General features: G+C 46.2%; 1 protein-coding gene across 1 annotated transcript; it reads right to left on the bottom strand.

Moving 5' to 3' along the window:
• Window positions 1-8,653: 8,653 nt before the first annotated feature.
• On the bottom strand, window positions 8,654-22,682 carry LOC106577405 (ryanodine receptor 2). Its single transcript, XM_082964548.1, has 10 exons — window positions 22,613-22,682; window positions 22,305-22,393; window positions 22,060-22,188; window positions 21,846-21,950; window positions 17,868-18,086; window positions 17,028-17,693; window positions 16,705-16,911; window positions 11,730-12,032; window positions 10,889-10,965; window positions 8,654-9,266 (listed from the first exon to the last, which is right to left on the bottom strand). Exons 1-10 carry the CDS (start codon window positions 22,680-22,682, stop codon window positions 8,654-8,656), a joined length of 2,478 nt encoding a protein of 825 aa, XP_082820674.1.
• Between the last annotated feature and the right edge of the window lie 4,183 nt (window positions 22,683-26,865).

Below are 26,865 nucleotides of genomic sequence, written 5' to 3'. Positions count from 1 at the left end.
ATGAACATACTCCATGAGTTTTGGAGTACAGAGCCGAAACAGCAAGCTACAGTATAATACTGTATCTTTAAACACTGTAGGTATCTACAGTAACATATTGTATCTTTAAACACTGTATTTACCTACAGTAACATATTGTATCTTTAAACACTGTATGTATCTACAGTAACATATTGTATCTTTAAACACTATGTATCTACAGTAATATATTGTATCTTTAGACACTGTATGTATCTACAGTAACATATTGTATCTTTAGACACTGTATGTATCTACAGTAATATATTGTATCTTTAGACACTGTATGTATCTACAGTAATATATTGTATCTTTAGACACTGTATGTACCTACAGTAATATATTGTATCTTTAGACACTGTATGTACCTACAGTAATATATTGTATCTTTAGACACTGTATATATCTACAGTAATATATTGTATCTTTAGACACTGTATGTATCTACAGTAATATATTGTATCTTTAGACACTGTATGTATCTACAGTAATATATTGTATCTTTAAACACTGTATGTATCTACAGTAATATATTGTATCTTTAGACACTATGTATCTACAGTACCATATTGTATCTTTAGACAGTTTATGTACCTACAGTAATATATTGTATCTTTTGGCACTGTATGCACCTACAGTAATATATTGTATCTTTAGACACTGTATATATCTACAGTAATATATTGTATCTTTAGACACTGTATGTATCTACAGTAATATATTGTGAATTAGTTACAGTAATATATTGTATCTTTAGACAGTGTATGTATCTACAGTAATATATTGTGAATGTACCTACAGTAACATATTGTATCTTTAGACAGTGGTTTGTAGAATACTACGTAAGTGCAGACATAGTGATAAAGTCAAGTGCAGAGACAGTACCTGTTTGCCGTTGTGCGTGACAGAAGACAGGATGGTACGGAGGGTCTTGAAGCCCATGGCGATGTCCAGGAGATGAGCGGCGAAGAAGAAGTTGTTATAGTGACCCAGGATGGACATGGTCATATACCAAGCCAGGTACAGGAACGACTGCAGGGGTCAGGTAGAAGAAGACGATGACGAAGAAGAAGATGAAGAACATGAAGAAGAAGAGTGCTAAATGGCATATAAAATGTATTCCCTGTGGCTCAGTTGGTAGAGCATGGTGTTTGCAACGCCAGGTTTGTGGGTTCGATTCCCACGGGGGGGGCCAGCACAGAAAAAAAATGTATGAAATTGTATGAAATGTATGCATTCACTACTGTAAATCGCTCTGGATAAGAGCGTCTGCTAAATGACTAAAATGTAAATGTGTATTATTGTATATTAAATAAGCTGTTAAAGTTACTTAGCAGGATGAAAGAAGTCTTTATTTACATTGTCTGTGAAGACGACTCCTAGTTTCCAGATCTGGTACTTCACATCAACAGAGTTTAATCTGTAACGAGACAGGAGAGAGAACACAACATCAACAGGATTCATGTTGGGGTGTATTTGTCATCAATCAGGCCTCCTGCTGCCACCATCCTGTACAGTGATTGGTCCTGCTGACACCATCCTGTACAGCGATTGGTCATTACAACCATCTTCCAACTGAAACACTTAAAACATTAGGAGAACAGCTTTCAAAAAACACCTCTCACTATATTGGCTTCAGAGGAAGCTTCCTCCATATGAACAACAGGGAGAGAGAAAGATGCACATTTTAGAAGGTGGAATTAGATGTTTTGTTCTCTCTAACGTAGAGTAAGCTTCCCCATCTTTGAGCTTTAATGATCTTAGTTCAATGCGTGGGCTTTGAAGGGTCTGACAGGCACTGTCAGGGACATCCAAATCAAATTCATGTATTGGTCACATACACATATTTAGCAGATGTAATTGCGGGTGTAGCGAAAGGGCCCCCCCCCCCCTCCATCCCTCCAAACCCTCCCCCTCCCCTGTCATTTCTCCCCCATCACCACCAGCCCCCTACCCGGCTCTGTCCCCCCCACCCCCAGACTCACACTGCGGCTAACGAGCTGTCTTTCTTGGGTTTCTTCTTCTCGTGGGCGTCGCTGAAGTCCAGAGCAGCCTTGTCCATACCCAGCAGCTCACTAATGCGGTCATGGCCGTAGAACTCTCCATACTTATCCATCACCTGCAGGGATAACCACACAGCTTTACTCTACTGTTCTAATATATTCTAAACAGGTTCTAAACTGGTTCTAAATATGTTGTAAACAGGTTCTAAACTGGTTCTATATATGTTGTAAACAGGTTCTAAACTGGTTCTAAATATGTTGTAAACTGGTTCTAAATATGTTGTAAACTGGTTCTAAACATGTTGTAAACTGGTTCTAAACAGGTTCTAAACTGGTTCTAAATATGTTGTAAACTGGTTCTAAACAGGATCTAAACAGGTTCTAAATATGTTGTAAACTGGTGCTAAACAGGTTCTAAACAGGTTCTAAATGTGTTGTAAACTGGTACTAAACAGGTTCTAAAGTGGTTCTAAATATGTTGTAAACTGATTCTAAACAGGTTCTAAACTGGTTCTAAATATGTGGTAAACTGATTCTAAACAGGTTCTAAACTGGTTCTAAATATGTTGTAAACTGGTTCTAAACAGGTTCTAAACTGGTTCTAAATATGTTGTAAACTGGTTCTAAACAGGTTCTAAATATGTTGTAAACTGGTTCTAAACAGGTCACTGACGTAGAGCTAAATGTATATCATTGAGAGACTTCAGTGAATATGAATTCAGACCTACCTTCCTCTTCACAAACTTATCCCAGTAGTTGTTTGGAAACGATCTGAAAATCAAAAACCAAAGTACATTACATTACATTACATTACTAATCAACATCCTCCAAACAAAAACTATTATCCACAATGCTCAGTCTACACAGAGTACATTATCCAGCGATGGAATGGATTAACGAAAACGGTTTCATTCATTTCTCTATATCATTAGCATGGGATCCATAGGGATGCAGGGGCAAAGCATCATCACTGCAAGACGAGCGTGATCGTTACGTTTGACATTTAAACATTTAGGAGGACAATTAGCCCAGCTTGTGGCCTCCGTGGACCCGGACCATGCTGTAATAGCTCTGCTGTAATAGCTGACAGGGTCCCAAACGGCACCCTAAACCCTACAACAGCGCACTCCATTTGAGCAGAGCTGGTCTACAGTAGCGCACTAGGTAGGGTATGTGGTTCCATTAGGGAGGTTGTGATAATGAACTGAGCGGTAACTGAGCGGTAACAGGGGACTTACCCAGTGTTAATCACCAGTCTGTCCCACTGGCCTTTAATGTCGTCCTCCGATGGCTGCTCCGTGATGTAGAGACCGTCGAACTCCAGCTTCCTCGCCACCTCCTTCTCACGCTTGAAGATCACCAACGGGACCTGGTGGGTAAACAGGCACGGAGGAAGGGTTGGTCAGAGAGGTGGAGAACTGCACCTGGAGGCAGTAGAAACCTACCTGGAGGCAGCATAACAGCAGTATTCTACCTTGAGGGAGTAGAAAGCTACCTGGAGGCAGAAGGAACCTACCTTGAGGCAGTAGAAAGCTACCTGGAGGCAGTAGTAACAGCCACATCCTACCTTGAGGGAGTAGTAACAGCAGTATCCTACCTTAAGGCAGTAGTAACAGCAGGATCCTACCTTGAGGAAGTAGTAACAGCAGGATCCTACCTTGAGTCAGTAGTAACAGCACGGTCCTACCTTGAGACAGTAGTAACAGCATATCCTACCTTGACACAGTAGTAACAGCAGGATCCTACCTTGAGACAGTAGTAACAGCATTATCCTACCTTGAGACAGTAGTAACAGCAGGGTCCTACCTTGAGGCAGTAGTAACAGCAGTATCCTACCTTGAGGCAGTAGTAACAGCAGTATCCTACCTTGAGACAGTAGTAACAGCATTATCCTACCTTGAGACAGTAGTAACAGCAGGGTCCTACCTTGAGGCAGTAGTAACAGCAGTATCCTACCTTGAGGCAGTAGTAACAGCAGTATCCTACCTTGAGGCAGTAGTAACAGCAGTATCCTACCTTGAGGCAGTAGTAACAGCAGAATCCTACCTTGAGGCAGTAGTAACAGCAGGATCCTACCTTGAGGCAGTAGTAACAGCAGAATCCTAACTTAAAGCAGTAGTAACAGCAGTATCATACCTTGAGACAGTAGTAACAGCAGTATCCTACCTTGAGGCAGTAGTAACAGCAGTATCCTACCTTGAGACAGTAGGATCCTACCTTGAGGCAGTAGTAACAGCAGTATTCTACCTTGAGGCAGTAGTAACAGCAGGATACTACCTTGAGGCAGTAGTAACAGTAGTATCTTACCTTGAGGCAGTAGTAACAGCAGTATCCTACCTTGAGGCAGTAGTATCAGCAGTATCCTACCTTGAGGAAGTAGTATCAGCACTATCCTACCTTGAGGCAGCAGTATCCTACCGTGAGGCAGTAGTAACAGCAGGATCCTACCTTGAGGCAGTAGTAACAGCAGTATCCTACCTTAAGGCAGTAGTAACAGCAGTATCCTACTTTGAGCCAGTAGTAACAGCAGAACCCTACCTTGAGGCAGTAGTAACAGCAGTATCCTACCTTGAGGCAGCAGTATCCTACCTTGAGTCAGTAGTAACAGCAGTATTCTACCTTAAGGCAGTAGTAACAGCAGTATCCTACCTTGAGGCAGCAGTATCCTACCTTGAGGCAGTAGTAACAGCAGTATCCTACCTTGAGGCAGTAGTATCAACAGTATCCTACCTTGAGGCAGTAGTAACAGCAGTATCCTACCTTGAGACAGTAGTAACAGCAGTATACTACCCTGAGACAGTAGTAACAGCAGTATCCTACCTTGAGGCAGTAGTAACAGCAGGATCCTACCTCGAGGCAGTAGTAACAGCAGTATCCTACCTTGAGGCAGTAGTATCAGCAGTATCCTACCTTGAGGCAGTAGTAACAGCAGTATCCTACCTTGAGACAGTAGTAACAGCAGTATACTACCTTGAGGCAGTAGTAACAGCAGTGACCTACCTTGAGGAAGTAGTAACAGCAGGATTCTACCTTAAGTCGGTAGTAACAGCAGTATCCTACCTTGAGCCAGTAGTAACAGCAGTATCCTACCTTGAGACCATAGTAACAGCGGGATCCTACCTTGAGGCAGTAGTAACAGCAGTATCCTACCTTGAGACAGTAGTAACAGCATTATCCCACCTTGAGGCAGCAGTATCCTACCTTGAGGCAGTAGTAACAGCAGGATCCTACCTTGAGGCAGTAGTAACAGCAGGATCCTACCTTAAGGCAGCAGTAACAGCAGTATCCTACTTTGAGCCAGTAGTAACAGCAGAACCCTACCTTGAGGCAGTAGTAACAGCAGTATCCTACCTTGAGGCAGCAGTATCCTACCTTGAGTCAGTAGTAACAGCAGTATTCTACCTTAAGGCAGTAGTAACAGCAGGATCCTACCTTGAGGAAGTAGTAACAGCAGTATTCTACCTTAAGGCAGTAGTAACAGCAGGATCCTACCTTGAGGGAGTAGTAACAGCAGTATCCTACCTTAAGGCAGCAGTAACAGCAGTATCCTACCTTGAGGCAGTAGTAACAGCAGGATCCTACCTTAAGGCAGTAGTAACAGCAGTATCCTACTTTGAGCCAGTAGTAACAGCAGAACCCTACCTTGAGGCAGTAGTAACAGCATTATCCTACCTTGAGGCAGCAGTATCCTACCTTGAGTCAGTAGTAACAGCAGTATTCTACCTTAAGGCAGTAGTAACAGCAGTATCCTACCTTGAGGCAGCAGTATCCTACCTTGAGGCAGTAGTAACAGCAGGATCCTACTTTGAGGAAGTAGTAACAGCAGTATCCTACCTTAAGGCAGCAGTAACAGCAGTATCCTACCTTGAGGCAGTAGTAACAGCAGGATCCTACCTTGAGGGAGTAGTAACAGCAGTATCCTACCTTAAGGCAGTAGTAACAGCAGTATCCTACCTTGAGGCAGTAGTAACAGCAGGATCCTACCTTGAGGCAGTAGTAACAGCAGTATCCTACTTTGAGGCAGTAGTAACAGCAGTATCCTACCTTGAGGCAGCAGTTCCTACCTTGAGCCAGTAGTAACAGCAGAACCCTACCTTAAGGCAGTAGTAACAGCAGTATCCTACCTTGAGACAGCATATCCTACCTTGAGGCAGTAGTAACAGCAGTATCCTACCTTAAGACAGTAGTAACAGCAGTATCCTACCTTGAGACAGTAGTATCCTACCTTGAGGCAGTAGTAACAGCAGTATCCTACCTTGAGGCAGCAGTATCGTACCTTGAGGCAGTAGTATCCTATGATGCAGCAGAAGGAGATGACAGTGTGTAGGATGGCCAGGATACGCAGGGTGGGCTCCATGTATCCGGTGCTCTCCTCCAGCACAAAGTGGACAAACACAGGGCCCTGCTGGGGGTTTTGTGGCTCCTGGGGGTCACTACCCTCCATCACGGGGTCCCACCGCACACTGCTCTCTGCCCGGGGCCTTCTGCTTTCAGGCATCACTGCTGAGGAGGATGACACCTGGAGGAGGGTGAGGGGGAACAATAAACCATGGGCTCACTCTAAAACTACTATAAACAGTGAGTAGCTGGATCCTCATCAATACAATCCATAGAAAATGTATTACTAAAATATATATTGTTGGAGAGATCTATCCCCTCCAATGTTCTCCCCCACCCATTAACCCTTCACCAGCAGCATCCCCAGAGGTATCCATGGGGTGGTTAATAAACACGTAAAGCTAGCTACTTCCTACAGGTTGTGATTACCTTGTAGAAGAGGAGGATGAAGTTGATCGCGAAGGCCACAAACAACGCCAGCATTCTCATGTTGTAGAAGTTCCGAGCAAAATAGTTCTAGAAAAAAAGTCAAATCACAACACATTGATGAGATGTTTGTGAAGGAGAGTGTGGCTGATAGAGGGGGGGGTTGGCTGATAGAGGGGGTGGGGTGGCTGATAGAAGGGGTGGGGTGGCTGATAGAGGGGGTGGGGTGGCTGATAGAAGGGAGTAGGGTGGCTGATAGAGGGGGTGGGTGGCTGATAGAGGGGGTGGGGTGACTGATAGAGGGGGTGGGGTGGCTGATAGAGGGGGTGGGGTGGCTGATAGAGGAGGTGAGGTGGCTGATAGAGGGGCTGGGGTGGCTGATAGAAGGGGGTAGGGTGGCTGATAGAGAGGGGTGGGGGGTGGGGTGGCTGATAGAGGGGGTGGGGTGGCTGATAGAGGGGGTGGGGGGCTGATAGAGGGGGGTTGGGGGGCTGATAGAGGGGGGTGGGGGGGCTGATAGAGGGGGTGGGGTGGCTGATAGAGGGGGTGGGGTGGCTGATAGAGGGGGTGGGGGGCTGATAGAGGGGGTGGGGTGGCTGAAAGAGGAGGTGAGGTGGCTGATAGAGGGGGTGGGGAAGGCTGATAGAGAGGGTGGGGGGGCTAATAGAGGGGGTGGGGGTGGCTGATAGAGGGGGTGGGGTGGTTGATAGAAGGGGTGGGGGGGCTGATAGAGGGGGTGGGGGGCTAATAGAGGGGGTGGGGTTGGCTGATAGAGGGGGTGGGGTGGCTGATAGAGGGGGTAGGGTGGCTGATAGAGGGGGTGGGGTGGCTGATAGAGGGGGTGGGGTGGCTGATAGAGGAGGTGAGGTGGCTGATAGAGGGGCTGGGGTGGCTGATAGAAGGGGGTAGGGTGGCTGATAGAGGGGGGTGGGGGGTGGGGTGGCTGATAGAGGGGGTGGGGTGGCTGATAGAGGGGGTGGGGGGCTGATAGAGGGGGTTTGGGGGGCTGATAGAGGGGGGCTGATAGAGGGGGGCTGATAGAGGGGGTGGGGTGGCTGATAGAGGGGGTGGAGGGGCTGATAGAGGGGGTGGGGGGCTGATAGAGGGGGTGGGGTGGCTGAAAGAGGAGGTGAGGTGGCTGATAGAGGGGGTGGGGAAGGCTGATAGAGAGGGTGGGGGGGCTAATAGAGGGGGTGGGGGTGGCTGATAGAGGGGGTGGGGTGGTTGATAGAAGGGGTGGGGGGGCTGATAGAGGGGGTGGGGGGCTAATAGAGGGGGTGGGGTTGGCTGATAGAGGGGGTGGGGTGGCTGATAGAGGGGGTAGGGTGGCTGATAGAGGGGATGGGGGTGGGGTGGCTGATAGAGGGGGTGGGGTGGCTGATAGAGGGGGTGGGGTGGCTGATAGAGGAGGTGAGGTGGCTAATAGAGGGGCTGGGGTGGCTGATAAAAGGGGGTAGGGTGGCTGATAGAGGGTGTGGGGGTGGCTGATAGAGGGGGTGGGGGGGCTGATAGAGGGGAGTGGGGGGCTGATAGAGGAGGTGAGGTGGCTGATAGCGGGAGGGGTGGCTGATAGAGGGTGTGGGGTGGCTGATAGAGGGGGGTGGGGTGGCTGATAGAGGGGGGTGGGGTGGCTGATATAGGGGGTGGAGTGGCTGATAGAGGGGGTGGGGTGGCTGATAAAGGGGGTGGGGTGGCTGATAAAGGGGGGATGGGGTGGCTGATAGAGGGGGGGTGGGGTGGCTGATAGAGGGGGTGGGGTGGCTGATAGAGGGGGTGAGGTGGGTGATAGGAGGGGTGAGGTGGCTGATAGGGGGGGTGGGGTGGCTGATAGAGGGGGGGTGGGGTGGCTGATAGAGGAGGTGGGGTGACTAATAGAGGAGGTGGGGTGGCTGATAGAGGGGGGGTGGGCTGGCTGATAGACGGGGTGGGGTGGCTGATAGAGGGGGGGTGGGCTGGCTGGCTGGCTGATAGAGGGGGTGGGGTGGCTGATAGAGGGGGGGTGGGGTGGCTGATAGAGGGGGTAGGGGGCTGATAGAGGGGGTGGGGTGGCTGATAGAGGGGGTGGGTGGCTGATAGAGGGGGTAGGGTGCTGATAGAGGGTGTGGGGGTGGCTGATAGAGGGGGTGGGGGGGCTGATAGAGGGGAGTGGGGGGCTGATAGAGGAGGTGAGGTGGCTGATAGCGGGAGGTGTGGCTGATAGAGGGGGTGAGGTGGCTGATAGGGGAGGTGAGGTAGCTGATAGGGGGGGTTGGGTGGCTGATAGGGGGGGTGGGGTGGCTGATAGAGGAGGTGGGGTGGCTGATAGAGGGGGGGTGGAGTGGCTGATAGAGGGGTGGGGTGGCTGATAGAGGGGGGTGGGGTGGCTTATAGAGGGGGTGGAGGGTGGGGTGGCTGATAGAGGGGGTGGAGGGTGGGGTGGCTGATAGACGGGGTAGGGGGCTGATAGAGGGGGTGGGGTGGCTGATAGAGGGGGTGGGGTGGCTGATAGAGGGGGTAGGGGGCTGATAGAGGGGGTGGGGTGGCTGATAGAGGGGGTAGGGTGGCTGATAGAGAGGGGTGGGGTGGCTGATAGAGGGGGTGGGGTGGCTGATAGAGGGGGTGAGGTGGCTGATAGAGGGGGTGGGGTGGCTGATAGAGGGGGTGGGGTGGCTGATAGAGGGGGTGAGGTGGCTGATAGAGGGGGTAAATGTAATATACATTAGCTCAGTCTTGTTGTGTGTGTGTGTCTGGTGTGTGGTGTGGTGTGTGGTGTGTGGTGTGTGGTATGCGGTGTGTGGTGTGTGGTGTGTGTGTGTGTGTGTGTGTGTGTGTGTGTGTGTATCGTACCAGCAGCTTCCTCTGATAGGCGATGATTTTCTTCCAGAAGGCAGACTCCTGCATGTCATGCTCATCAGACTTGGAGGTGTGGTGCTGTCTCACTTTAGCTTTCGGCTTATCCTCCTTCCTCTTCTTCTCCTCCTTCCTCCTCTCCTCCTCCTTCCTCCTCTCCTCCTCCTTCCTCCTTTCCTCCTCCTCCTGCTTCTCTCCATCCACTCCCCTGGACAGCAGGAACAATCAGTTATTTTTTATTTATTTTATTTTATTTCACCTTTATTTAACCAGGTAGGCAAGTTGAGAACAAGTTCTCATTTACAACTGCGACCTGGCCAAGATAAAGCAAAGCAGTGCGACACAAACAACAACACAGAGTTACACATGGAATAAACAAAACATACAGTCAATAACACAATAGAAAAAGTCTATATACAGTGAGTACAAATGAAGTAAGGAGGTAAGGCAATAAATAGGCCGTAGTGGCGAAGTAATTACAATATAGCAATTAAACACTGGAATGGTAGATGTGCAGAAGATGAATGAGCAAGTAGAGATACTGGGGTGCAAAGGAGCAAAATAAATAACAGTATGGGGATGAGGTAGATTAGATGGGCTATTTATAGATGGGCTATGTACAGGTGCAGTGATCTGTGAGCTGCTCTGACAGGTGGTGCTTAAAGCTAGTGAGGGAGATATGAGTCTCCATTTTCAGTTAACAAAAGCAGCAGAGCGAGCCCAGTGTTTACAGCTGTTTGTTGTTACATTCTTTTACATTGTAATAATATTGCTCTTCCATGATCAACTTAGTTTCATTATGTTCAACTGCTGTCACGTCCTGACCAGTAAGGGGTCATTTTGTTATTATAGTATGGTCAGGACGTGGCAGGGGTGTGTTTGATTTATGTGTCTTGGGTTTTTGGGTAATGTTCTATGTTGTCTATTTTTATGTTTGAATGTCTATTTAGTCTATTTCTATGTTCAGGTTTGGTTTGGCCTTCAATTGGAAGCAGCTGTTCTTCGTTGCTTCTAATTGGAGGCCATATTTAAGTAGGGGGGTTTTGTCACTGTGTTTGTGGGTAGTTGTTTCATGTATAGCTATGTAGCCTTACAGGACTGGTTTTCATCGTTGTTTGTTATTTTTGTTAAAGTGTTCACGTTTATCCAAATAAATAAGGAAGATGAGCACGATACCCGCTGCGCCTTGGTCCACTTTTTACGACGCATATGACAACTGACGTATTTCAGATGAACACACCAGAAGTAACAGAGGAAGGGGAAGTGGTACATACTCTGCTTTCTCCGGCTCTGACTTGGCCTCCTTGGTTTGCTCAGTCCCTGTCCTCTCTTCCTCTGAAGGACTTTTAGCCTAAAACGTGCAGAAACGCACCACATCACAGAATAACAGCGAAAACATCAAGGGGCAGAGCAGCCTTATCAACACAGAGCAGAGGTAATGTGTAGATAATGTGTTAGAGTGGTAGGAGTCCAGGCAGGGAGGGAGGGAGGGGGAGAGAGACACAGAGACAGAGTCGTGGTAATGTGTATATAATGTGTTAGAGTGGTGGGAGTCCAGGCAGGCTGACACTAATGTCTCTTCCTGCTGGGAAAGCAATGGTCCAGGGAGGAGGGAGAGAGAGACAGAGAGAGAGACACAGAGACAGAGAGACAGACAGACACCACAGTGTGCAATCACAGCAGCAAGATTTGTGACCTGTTGCCACAAGAAAAGGTCAACCAGTGAAGAATAAACACCATTTTACATACAACCCATATTTATGTTTCTTTATTTTCCCTTTTGTACTTTAACTATTTGCACATCATTACAACACTGTATATATACATAATATGACATTTTAAATGTTATTTTGGAAGTTCTATGAGTGAGTGTAATGTTTACTGTTAATTTGTATTATTTATTTCACTTTTGTTTATTATCTATTTCACTTGCTTTGGCAATGGTAAGAAATGTTTCCCATGCCAGGAAAGCCTTTGAATTGAATTGAGAGAAAGAGACAGAGTGAGACAGAGACAGAGAGAGAGAGAGAGAGAGGGACAGAGAGAGACAGAGAGAGGGACAGAGAGGGAGAGAGAGAGAGAGAGAGAAGGGGTGGGCCTGTAAAATGACATTACCTGGTGCCTTCTTCTCAGTTCCGGGGACGGTGAGGTAGCGGGGACAGGAGAGGCGGGGACCGGAGAGTTAAGCAGATCAGTCAGACTGGCGTTGGGGTTGTGAGCAGTTATCTTATACTGTCCTCCTTCTCCTCTCCTCAGATCTAATCCAAAGATGTCTGAGAGGACTTCAGTCCCGTCCACGGGCAGGGCCAGATCCGCCAGCTCCTCCTCAGCCGAGGGTCTAGCTGAGAGCGCCTTCTCCCCCTCCTCTCGAACCTCATCCTGGGTTGGGTCAGGCATGTTGGCCAACAGGTCAGACACCTTCAGAGGAGAAGAGAAGAGAAGAGAAGAGAAGAGAAGAGAAGAGAAGAGAAGAGAAGAGGAGAGGAGAGGAGAGGAGAGGAGAGGAGAGGAGGATAGCAGTAACTTTATTTAAGAGATTCTCTGTTATATTTGTTTACTTTCAGCCAGTAGTTCTGAAAGCAGTGCCCACGAGCCAAAAGTGGTCCCTGAAAATTGCGTACTACATCACATACACTATATAGACAAAAGTATGTGGATACCCCTTCAAATTAGTGGATCTGGCTATTTCAGCCACACCCGTTGCTGACAGGTGTATAAAATCAAGCACACAGCCATGCAATCTCCATAGACAAACATTGGCAGTAGAATGGCCTTACTGAAGTACTCAGTGACTTTCAATGTGGCACCGTTATAGGAAGCCACCTTTCCAACAAATCAGTTTGTCAAATTTCTGCCCTGCTAGAGCTGCCCCGGTCATCTGTAAGTGCTGTTATTGTGAAGTAGAAACCTCTAGGAGCAACAACGGCTCAGCCGTGAAGTGGTAGGCCACACAAGCTCACAGAAGGGGACTGCCGAGTGCTGGAGCGCGCAGCGTGTAAATATCGTCTGTCCTCGGGTTGCAACACTCACTACCGAGTTCCCAACTGCCTCGGGAAGCAACGTCAGCACAATAACTGTTCGTCGGGAGCTTCATGAAATGGGTTTCCATGGCCGAGCAGCCGCACACAAGCCTAAGATCACCATGCGCGACGCCAAGCTACGGCTGGAGTGGTGTAAAGCTTGCTGCCATTGGACTCTAGAGCAGCGGAAATGCGTTCTCTGGAGTGATGAATCACGCTTCACCATCTGGCAGTCCGACGGAGGAATCTGGGTTTGGCGGATGCCAGGAGACGCTACCTGCCCGAATGCACAGAACCCTGACCTAAACCCCATCGAACACCTTGAGGATGAATTGAAATGCCGACAACGAGCCAGGTCTAATCGCCCAAAATCAATGCCGACCTCAGTAATGCTCTCGTGGCTGCATGGAAGCAAGTCCCTGTAGCAATGTTCCAACATCTAGTGGTAAGACTTCCCAGAAGAGTGGAGGCTGTTATAGCAGCAAAGGGGGGACCAACTCCATATTAATGCCCATAATTTTGGAATGAGATGTTGGATGACCAGGTGTCCACATACTTTTGGTCAGCTAATATATACCACACCAGCTAATATATACCACACCAGCTAATACACACCACACCAGCTAATATACACCACACCAGCTAATGCACACCACACCAGGTAATATACACCACACCAGGTAATACACACCACACAAGGTAATATACACCATACCAGGTAATACACACCACACCAGCTAATACACACCACACCAGCTAATATACAACACACCAGCTAATATACACCACACCAGCTAATACACACCACACCAGCTAATACACACCACACCAGCTAATACACAACACACCAGCTAATATACACCACACCAGCTAATATACACCACACCAGCTAATACACACCACACCAGCTAATATACACCACACCAGCTAATATACACCACACCAGGTAATATACACCACACCAGCTAATATACACCACACCAGCTAATATACACCAGCTAATATACACCACACCAGCTAATACACACCACACCAGCTAATATTCACCACACCAGCTAATATACACCAGCTAATATACACCACACCAGCTAATATACACCACACCAGCTAATACACACCACACCAGATAATACACACCACACCAGCTAATACACACCACACCAGCTAATATACACCACACCAGCTAATATACACCACACCAGCTAATACACACCAGCTAATACACACCACACCAGCTAATACACACCACACCAGCTAATATACACCACACCAGCTAATATACACCACACCAGCTAATATACACCACACCAGCTAATACACACCAGCTAATATACACCACACACCACACCAGCTAATATGCACCAAACTAGCTAATATACACCACACCAGCTAATATACACCACACCAGCTAATATACACCACACCAGCTAATATACACCACACACCACACCAGCTAATATACACCACACTAGCTAATATACACCACACCAGCTAATATACACCACACTAGCTAATATACACCACACCAGCTAATATACACCAGCTAATATACACCACACCAGTAATATACACCACACCAGCTAATATACACCACACACCACACCAGATAATATACACAACACTAGCTAATATACACCACACCAGCTAATACACACCACACCAGCTAATACACACCACACCAGCTAATATACACCACACCAGCTAATATACACCACACCAGCTAATATACACCAGCTAATATACACCACACCAGCTAATACACACCACACCAGCTAATATTCACCACACCAGCTAATATACACCAGCTAATATACACCACACCAGCTAATATACACCACACCAGCTAATACACACCACACCAGATAATACACACCACACCAGCTAATACACACCACACCAGCTAATATACACCACACCAGCTAATATACACCACACCAGCTAATACACACCAGCTAATACACACCACACCAGCTAATACACACCACACCAGCTAATATACACCACACCAGCTAATATACACCACACCAGCTAATATACACCACACCAGCTAATACACACCAGCTAATATACACCACACACCACACCAGCTAATATGCACCAAACTAGCTAATATACACCACACCAGCTAATATACACCACACCAGCTAATATACACCACACCAGCTAATATACACCACACACCACACCAGCTAATATACACCACACTAGCTAATATACACCACACCAGCTAATATACACCACACTAGCTAATATACACCACACCAGCTAATATACACCAGCTAATATACACCACACCAGTAATATACACCACACCAGCTAATATACACCACACACCACACCAGATAATATACACAACACTAGCTAATATACACCACACCAGCTAATACACACCACACCAGCTAATACACACCACACCAGCTAATATACACCACACCAGCTAATATACACCACACCAGCTAATACACACCATACCATCTAATATACACCACACCAGCTAATACACACCACACCAGCTAATACACACCACTTTGCTAATACACACCACACCAGCTAATATACACCCCACCAGCTAATATACACCACACCAGCTAATATACACCACACCAGCTAATATACACCACACCAGCTAATACACACCACACCAGCTAATACACACCACACCAGCTAATACACACCACACCAGCTAATATACACCACACCAGCTAATACACACCACACCAGCTAATATACACCAGCTAATATACACCACACCAGCTAATATACACCACAGCAGCTAATATACACCACACCATCTAATACACACCACACCAGCTAATATACAATACACCAGCTAATATACACCAGCTAATATACACCACACCAGCTAATATACACCACGCCAGCTAATATACACCACGCCAGCTAATATACACAAGCTAATACACACCACACCAGCTAATATACACCACACCAGCTAATACACACCACACCAGCTAATATACACCAGCTAATGTACACCACACCAGCTAATATACACCACACCAGCTAATATACACCACACCAGCTAATATACACCACACAGCTAATATACACCATACCATCTAATATACACCACACCAGCTAATACACACCACACCAGCTAATACACACCACACCAGCTAATATACACCACACCAGCTAATATACACCACACCAGCTAATACACACCATACCATCTAATATACACCACACCAGCTAATACACACCACACCAGCTAATACACACCACTTTGCTAATACACACCACACCAGCTAATATACACCAAACCAGCTAATATACACCACACCAGCTAATATACACCACACCAGCTAATATACACCACACCAGCTAATACACACCACACCAGCTAATACACACCACACCAGCTAATACACACCACACCAGCTAATACACACCACACCAGCTAATATACACCACACCAGCTAATACACACCACACCAGCTAATATACACCAGCTAATATACACCACACCAGCTAATATACACCACAGCAGCTAATATACACCACACCATCTAATACACACCACACCAGCTAATATACAATACACCAGCTAATATACACCAGCTAATATACACCACACCAGCTAATATACACCACGCCAGCTAATATACACCACGCCAGCTAATATACACAAGCTAATACACACCACACCAGCTAATATACACCACACCAGCTAATACACACCACACCAGCTAATATACACCAGCTAATGTACACCACACCAGCTAATATACACCACACCAGCTAATATACACCATCTAATATACACCACACAAGCTAATATACACCACACCAGCTAATATACACCATCTAATATACACCACACCAGCTAATATACACCACACCAGCTAATACACACCACGCCAGCGAATATACACCACACCAGCTAATACACACCACGCCAGCTAATATACACCACACCAGCTAATAAGACACCACCCCAGATAATATACACCACACCAGCTAATACACACCACACCAGCTAATATACACCACCCCAGCTAATACACACCAACACAAGAAATGACACAGACACTAAAAGCGATTCTCACCTTCATAGTCTTGGCTCCCTCCACCAGACTGCCTCCTAGGAAGGTGTTGTACATGATTCTGCAGAACCCTCTGGAGACGCTGAAGGTAAAGTGGAACAGGCCCATGATGACGGACCAATAGAAGGAGACCAGCGTCATCACCATGTCCTTCACTGTCATCTTTTTCATCCTCTTTATCTGCTTCTTCAGACTCTTCATGGACAGAACCTGTAGAGGAAAGAAGTCCTTGGTAGTCTTTAAATGGATATACTGGCTGTATATATATATATATATATATATATATATATATATACTTTTGATATTGTCAAATTAAATACATTTACATTCATCAGGAACATGACGTTGTAGCGTAGAGCCATCAGGGCGGTCCGGACCGTGGTCACAGAGAAGAAGCCCATCTCAGGGCTCTCCTCTTCCGGTTTCTCTTTCTCGCTCTCCTCCTTCACGGCCGACCGTTCCCCGATGTCGGACATCTGGGCGGCCAGCTGCATCTCAAAGATGGTGTCCTCGCAGAAGTTAACGAACAGCTCCATCTTCTCTTTCTCCCCGCCCTCGTTGACTACGTCGAAGATGAACTGGCGTTTGGACTCTTTGACCTGAGGCTTCTCCCACTGAGTACGACTGGACTCACTGATCTCGAAGTAGACTCTCTCGATGCGCTTGGCACTGCCCATGATCTCGATACGGCCCAGGTACGGCTGGAAGTAATTCAGCACACTCTCAGCCAGCTCCAGGAAGGTCTGCAGGCGTGTGTCGTGGGGCATGTGTTCCGACAGGTTGGTCAGAAGGACGGCCACGTTGAAGCCGATGTCTTTGGCCGGTTCGTGGAAACGCTCCACAAACTCCTCGTAGTCCAATAGCTCATTCTCATCAGGCTCGGCACAGGAGAGCAGGAACTCCGTCTCAGACTGGGTATAGTGCTTGTGGCTCTCCATGGCTTTGTGGAAGTCTCTCTTGGAGATGACCCCTTTACCATCCGGGTCGTACTCCTTTATAAGAATAATAAAACATTTCACTGGATTTCAAAGACACTAATCAAGACACTCAACGTACATTGAAAGTACATTAAAAGTACATTAATAGTACCTTAAAAGTACATTAAAAGTACCTTAAAAGTACCTTTAAAGTATTTGAAAAGTACATTAAAAGTACATTAAAAGTACCTTGAAGGCGTCGGACGACGTCAGGTCTTTGAGTTTAAGGAACATGTCGAAGAACTTGAGGATCATCTCCACGTTGTTGGAGGACTCTACTAACATGTCTACCATCTGCTTCCCGATGGTTCCGTTGACCACGTTGCCTTCCAGCATGGACAGCAGCATCACAACCATGTCTTTCTGCAGATCCATCAACTCTTTCAACAACTCTATCTGGCTCGAGTCCTGAAGGAAGGACAACAACATCCACTTAGAAAACTGTTCAGAACATCAAGAAAACTACTACTACTATCACAACTACTACTACTAATACTACTACTACTACTACTATCACAACTACTACTACTAATGCTACTACTACTACTACTACTACTAATGCTACTACTACTACTACTACTACTGCTACTACTACTACTAATGCTACAACTAATACTACTGCTACTACTACTACTACTATGTCATGACGTTGGCCTCTTTTGGTACAGGGAGGACAGTTGACAACCCTCCCCTTTATACCATCCCCCAACCTACCTTCCCCCCAACCCAGGCCCTGTGTGAAAGGGTTGTAAAAACTCTAAGAGGAGAATCTCTGGCCACATGGCCCATAGAGAGACACAGGATATTCTTCCAACTCACAGAATTGGGGAGCCAAGCGACATTTGTGTTCTGGAGAAGGTATGGAAGATTGGTGAAGAATCCAGCTACGAACTGGTCCGCTTGGTACAATTTTGTGATACTCAGAAGAGACAATATATTACCATAAAACTGTTTATATAATAGCCTCAGCTTGAGACTTGCATCATAATGGTTGTATAAAATGTATTAATAAGGATAAAGCTATTTGTAATACATTGAGATGCTATGTACTGATGTTAATGTGATGGAATTGGATTTCTGTACCAAGCTTCACTCAGCCATCGGCACGCCCCCCAAGGGACACAGACAGGACCAGGCGTCATTTGACAAGCCTGTTCAAGGGTCACTATAAAACCCACCCTGATTTACATTTCTTTAGACCAGGCCTCCACTCCATGGCCAATAGGTTTTACCATCCAATTCCTCTACTGAAAGTGAACCATACCACGTGGTTAACTTTTAGACTATTGATACCGACAGAATAAGAACAAGTCTTTGATATTAATTATTAGTCTGCAGCTAAGTAAATTATATCATCGAACGCGAAGGCTATAACGACATTAATGAATGTCGCTTTGAAAGATCCATCCTAACCGAGAGAACGACGCTCGAACAAGGATTCCGACGACACATGAGCGTAAATATATATTGATTGCAATTGTTCCCGAATGAGCGAGCCTTCAATTGTCAATTGTTAATATTAATGAACTCTGTGTACCTTCTCAGCTGACCGTTTATGACCCATTGTCTAACAGACCAGCCATGCCTGTTAGCCATTAGGGCACATTACTATACCAATCCTTTGTGACGATAATTACTGTTTGTATGTTTTCTGTTAATTACTTAGTGTAGTAAATAAATGATTTTAAGACAATTGATGTATGGATGATTTTAGTAAAGACTGGGTTCGTGCAGATACAACAATTTACGACGTTTGGAATGAGACTGGACTCGAGGTAAAATACACCATTTAAACCAGAAGATAATCGGCCTATACTATAATAGAATAGAATATTATAATACAGGAAAGTTATATTAGGAAAATTATAGCTTTGTAATCTGAATATTCTCCTTGGTGCCCCAATCTCCTAGTTAATTACAATTAAACGATTAATCAGTTTAATCGCGTGATAATAATTACAGGGAGTTAATTGATAAACATGTCTTCAGTTTAATGGTACCCCAAAGACACGATAACTACTACTACTAAAACTAATACTACTGCTCCTACTGCAGTGGTCGCCAACCGGTCGATCTTCAAGGCATTCCTAGTTCAATCACCAAACATTTCTGTAGAAACGTTAACGATAAAGGCTTGCACTCTTTTTTTGTGTGTTGTGCCTGTTGGCGGTAAATGCTCTTGTTCCAGAAACCATGTTGGCGGGAAATGCTCTTGTTACAGAAACCCTGTTGGCGGTAGATGCTCTTGTTTCAGAAACCCTGTTGGCGGTAAATGCTCTTGTTTCAGAAACCCTGTTGGCGGTAAATGCTCTTGTTTCAGAAACCCTGTTGGCGGTAAATGCTCTTGTTTCAGAAACCCTGTTGGCGGTAAATGCTCTTGTTTCAGAAACCCTGTTGGCGGTAAATGCTCTTGTTTCAGAAACCCTGTTGGCGGTAAATGCTCTTGTTTCAGAAACCCTGTTGGCGGTAAATGCTCTTGTTTCAGAAACCCTGTTGGCGGAAAATGCTCTTGTTTTTGAAACCCTGTTGGTGGTAAATGCTCTTGTTTCAGAAACCCTGTTGGCGGTAGATGCTCTTGTTTCAGAAACCCTGTTGGCGGTAGATGCTCTTGTTTCTACTGGTACTACTACAACTGGTACTACTACTACTGGTACTACTACTACTGGTACTACTACTACTACTACAACTGGTACAACTACTACTGGTACTACTACAACTGGTACTACTACTACTGGTACTACTACTACAACTGGTACTACTGGTACTACTACTACTACTGGTACTACCACTACTACTACTACTACAACTGGTACTACTACTACTACTACTACAACTGGTACTACTACTACTGGTACTACTACTACTGGTACTACTACTACTACTACTACTACTACTACTACTACAACAACTACAACTGGTACTACTACAACTGGTACTACTACTACAACTGGTACTACTACTACTACAACTACTGGTACCACTACTACTACTACTACTACAACTGGTACTACTACTACTGGTACTACTACTACTACTACTACTGGTACAACTACTACTGGTACTACTACTACTGGTACTACTACTACAACTGGTACTACTACTACTGGTACTACTACTACTGATACTACTACTACTACAACTGATACTACTACTACTACTACTACTACTACTGCTACAACTGGTACTACTACTACTGGTACTACTACTACTACTACAACAACTGGTACAACTACAACTGGTACTACTACTACAACTGGTACTACAGGTACTACTATTACTGGTACTACTACTACAACTGGTACTACTACTACTGGTACTACTACCGGTACTACTATTACCACTAATACTACTGGTACTACTACTACTACTGTTACTACTACTACTGGTACTACTACTACTACTACTACTGGTACTACTACTACTGGTACTACTATTACCACCACTACTACTGGTACTACTATTACCACTAATACTACTGGTACTACTACAACTGATACTACTACTACTGGTACTACTACTACTGCTACAACTGGTACTACTACTACTACTACCACCACAACTGGTACTACTACTACTGTTACTACTACAACAACTGGTACAACTACTACTGGTACTACTACTACTACTACTGGTACTACTACTACTACTACCACAACTGGTACTACTGCTACTGGTACTACTACTACTACTACTACAACTGGTACAACTACTACTGGTACTACTACTACTACTACTACTACTACAACTGGTACTACTACTACTGGTACTACTACTACTGGTACTACTACTGCTACAACTGGTACTACTACTACTGCTGCTACTAATACTACTAACACCACTACCACTACCACCACTACTACTACTACTGCTACCACTACCACTACCACCACTACTACTACCACTACTACTACTACTACTGCTACTACTACTACTACTACTACTACTGCTACTACTACTACTGCTACTACTACTGCTACTACTACTACTACTACTACTGCTACTACTACTACTACTACTACTACTACTGCTACTACTACTACTGCTACTACTACTACTACTACTACTGTTACTACTGCTACTACTGCTACTACTACTAATACTACTAATACTACTACTACTACTACTACTACTACTACTGCTACTACATAGTAATTCAATGCTACTGACCTGTGATAGCTTCATCTGCATGTGAGCGAAGACATGGAGGAAGCCAACGACAGCGTCCCACAGACGGCTGTGAGCTAAACTCTGCTGGTTCCCAGTACACGGTCCCTACAACACAAAAAAACAACAACAAATCATGGTACATAAAGTCTGCCTGTTAAAACATTTACTTTACTATATCAAGGGAGAATAAGGATAGCCCTGGGATCAACAGTACCTGTATGTACTCTGTGAGTGTATTGAAGACCTGTTTCGCGACGTTAATTGCCTTGGAGAAATTTCTCTGTCCTTGTTCATCAATGACGTCCTTTCCCGAATAGTACCAGTAGAAATCACTGATTGATTCCTGTGTCGAGAATAGACACATAGGCAAGTGGTTAGCAACAGTATGATTGTTCTATTTAGCAAGAGTTTAAGCGGCGTAACAATATAACCCGAAGAAGACTGTAAAGGTGAGCTCACCTGAACTCTAAGAAGGTAGTCCACGGTAGAGATGATGACGTTGACTGTAGTGTTGTTCCCTGTCTGTGTTCTCAAGTAATTCTGAAAGTCTTTCAACATCGAGGTGGAAAATTGGTAGAGTAACAACGCACAGACAACGTAAGATTCTAAGTACAACTGGGGGAAACAACTAGGAAACAGAGAGGAGATGGATTCTGGGTATTGACTAGTGGGGGGGGGGGGGGGGCTCACAGATTCTGGCTCACAGTAGTCTGGTGAGCCAGACAGGAAGTCTCGTGTGACTTGGGCTAAACGACAGTACCGCTCACCTGAGTTGTGACCTTCACAGAGCAGCTGGAGGAAACGGAACAGGTCACAGGTGAAGACGTCATCCTGCATTACCTTCTCTCCTGTACGGTGTGGGAAGACGGACGGACGGACAGACAGGAGATCAACAGAGAGCATAAATAACAGAGCTGGCTATGTTTTGATCCACAATAACTACTGATCTGACTGAGGTGTGCAGTAAAACCTCGGTACACCTGGGACACAAGATACACCTGGGACACAAGATACACCTGGCACACACGATACACCTAGGACACAATATTCACCTGGGACACAAGATACACCTGGGAAACACGATACACCTAGGACACAAGATACACCTAGGACACACGATACACCTAGGACACAAGATACACCTAGGACACAAGATACACCTGGGACACAATATACACCTGGGACACATGATACACCTGGGACACATGATACACCTGGCACACATGATACACCTGGGACACGTGATACACCTGGGACACCTGGGACACATGATACACCTGGCACACATGATACGCATGATATACCTGGCACACATGATACACCTGGCACACATGATACACCTGGGACACATGATACACCTGATACACATGATACACCTGGGACACATGATACACCTGAGACACATGATACACCTGGGACACATTATACACCTGGGACACCTGGCACACATGATACACCTGGGACATATGTTACACATGATATACCTGGCACACATGATACACCTGGCACACATGTTACACCTGGGACACATGATACACCTGAGACAGATGATACACCTGGGACACATTATACACCTGGGACACCTGGCACACATGATACACCTGGGACATATGATACACATGATATACCTGGCACACATGATACACCTGGCACACATGATACACCTGGGACACATGATACACCTGATACACATGATACACCTGGGACACATGATACACCTGGGACACATTATACACCTGGGACACCTGGCACACATGATACACCTGGGACACATGATACACATGATATACCTGGCACACAAGATACACCTGGGACACAATATACACCTGGGACACATGATACACCTGGCACACATGATACACCTGGGACACATGATACACCTGGGACACATGGTACACCTGATACACATGGCACACGTGATACACCTGGGACACATGATACACCTGGCACACATGATACGCCTGGGACACATGATAAACCTGGCACACATGATGAACCTGGCACACATGATACACATGATACACCTGGCACACATGATACACCTGGGACACATGATACACCTGAGACAGATGATACACCTGGGACACATTATACACCTGGGACACCTGGCACACATGATACACCTGGGACATATGATACACATGATATACCTGGCACACATGATACACCTGGCACACATGATACACCTGGGACACATGATACACCTGATACACATGATACACCTGGGACACATGATACACCTGGGACACATTATACACCTGGGACACCTGGCACACATGATACACCTGGGACACATGATACACATGATATACCTGGCACACAAGATACACCTGGGACACAATATACACCTGGGACACATGATACACCTGGCACACATGATACACCTGGGACACATGATACACCTGGGACACATGGTACACCTGATACACATGGCACACGTGATACACCTGGGACACATGATACACCTGGCACACATGATACGCCTGGGACACATGATAAACCTGGCACACATGATAAACCTGGCACACATGATACACATGATACACCTGGCACACATGATACACCTGGGACACATGATACACCTGGCATACATGATACACCTGGGACACATGTAACACCTGGGACACATGATACACCTGGCACACATGATACACCTGGCACACATGATACACCTGGGACACCTGATACACCTGGGACACATGATAAACCTGGCACACATGATACACATGATACACCTGGCACACATGATACACCTGGGACACATGATACACCTGGCATACATGATACACCTGGGACACATGTAACACCTGGGACACATGATACACCTGGCACACATGATACACCTGGCACACATGATACACCGGTCACACATGATACACCGGTCACACATGATACACCTGGCACACATGATACACCTGGGACATACGACACACCTGGGACACATGATATACCTGGCACACATGGTACACCTAGGACACATAGTACACCTGGGACACAAGATACACCTGATACTCCTGATACACATGATAAACCTGGGACACATGATACACCTGAGACACATGATACACCTGGGACACATTATACACCTGGGACACCTGGGACACATGATACACCTCGGACACATTATACACCTGGGACACCTGGGACACATGATACACCTGGCACACATGATACACCTGGCACACATGATACACCTGGGACACATGATACACCTGGGACACATGATACACCTGGGACACATGATAAACCTGGGACACATGATACACCTGGCACACATGGTACACCTAGGACACATGGTACACCTGGGACACAAGATACACCTGATACACCTGATACACATGATACACCTGGGACACATTATACACCTGGGACACATGAAACACCAGGCACACATGATACACCTGGCACACATGATACACCTGGGACACCAGGGACACATGATACACCTGGCACACATGATACACCTGGCACACATGATACACCTGGGACACCTGGGACACCTGATACACCTGGGACACCTGGGACACCTGGCACACATGATACACCTGGGACACATGATACACCTGGCACACATGATACACCTGGGACACATGATACACCTGGCACACATGATACACCTGGCACACATGATACACCTGGGACACATGATACACCTGGGACACAAGATACATCTGGGACACAAGATACACCTGGGACACAAGATACACCTGGCACACATGATACACCTGGCACACATGATACACCTGGGACATACGACACACCTGGGACACCTGATACACCTGGGACACGTGATACACCAGGGACACCTGGGACACATGGTACACCTAGGACACATAGTACACCTGGGACACAAGATACACCTGATACACCTGATACACATGATAAACCTGGGACACATGATACACCTGATACACATGATACACCTAGGACACATGGTACACCTGGGACACGTGATACACCAGGGACACCTGGGACACATGATACACCAGGCACACATGATACGCATGGGACACATGATACACCTGGCACAAATGATACGCCTGGGACACATGATAAACCTGAGACACATGATACACCTGGGACACCTGGCACACATGATACACCTGGGACACATGATACACATGATTTACCTGGCACACATGATACACCTGGCACACATGATACACCTGGGACACCTGATACACCTGGGTCACCTGGCACACATGATACACCTGGCACACATGATACACCTGGCACACATGATACACCTGGCACACATGATACACCTGGGACACATGATACACCTGGGACACATGATACACCTGGGACACATGATAAACCTGGGACACATGATACACCTGGCACACATGGTACACCTAGGACACATGGTACACCTGGGACACAAGATACACCTGTGACACCTGATACACATGATACACCTGGGACACATTATACACCTGGGACACATGAAACACCAGGCACACATGATACACCTGGCACACATGATACACCTGGGACACATGATACACCTGGAACACATGGTACACCTGATACACCTGGCACACGTGATACACCAGGGACACCTGGGACACATGATACACCTGGCACACATGATACACCTGGCACACATGATACACCTGGGACACATGATAAACCTTGGACACAAGATACATCTGGGACACAAGATACACCTGGGACACAACATACACCTGGGACACATGATACACCTGGCACACATGATACACCTAGGACACATGGTACACCTGGGACACATGGAACACCTGGGACACATGGTACACCTGATACACCTGGCACACCTGGGACACCTGGGACACATGATACACCTGGCACACATGATACGCCTGGGACACATGGAAACCTGGCACACATGATAAACCTGGCACACATGATACACATGATACACCTGGCACACATGATACACCTGGGACACATGATACACCTGGCACACATGATACACCTGGGACACATGATACACCTGGGACACAAGATACATCTGGGACACAAGATACACCTGGGACAC

The sequence above is a fragment of the Salmo salar genome, chromosome 18 (assembly GCF_965601325.2).
Source record: "Salmo salar chromosome 18, fSalSal1, whole genome shotgun sequence".
NCBI classification, from domain to species: Eukaryota; Metazoa; Chordata; class Actinopteri; order Salmoniformes; family Salmonidae; genus Salmo; species Salmo salar.
Note: the sequence above shows the minus strand (reverse complement) of the source record. Positions and strands in the feature narration are given on the sequence as shown.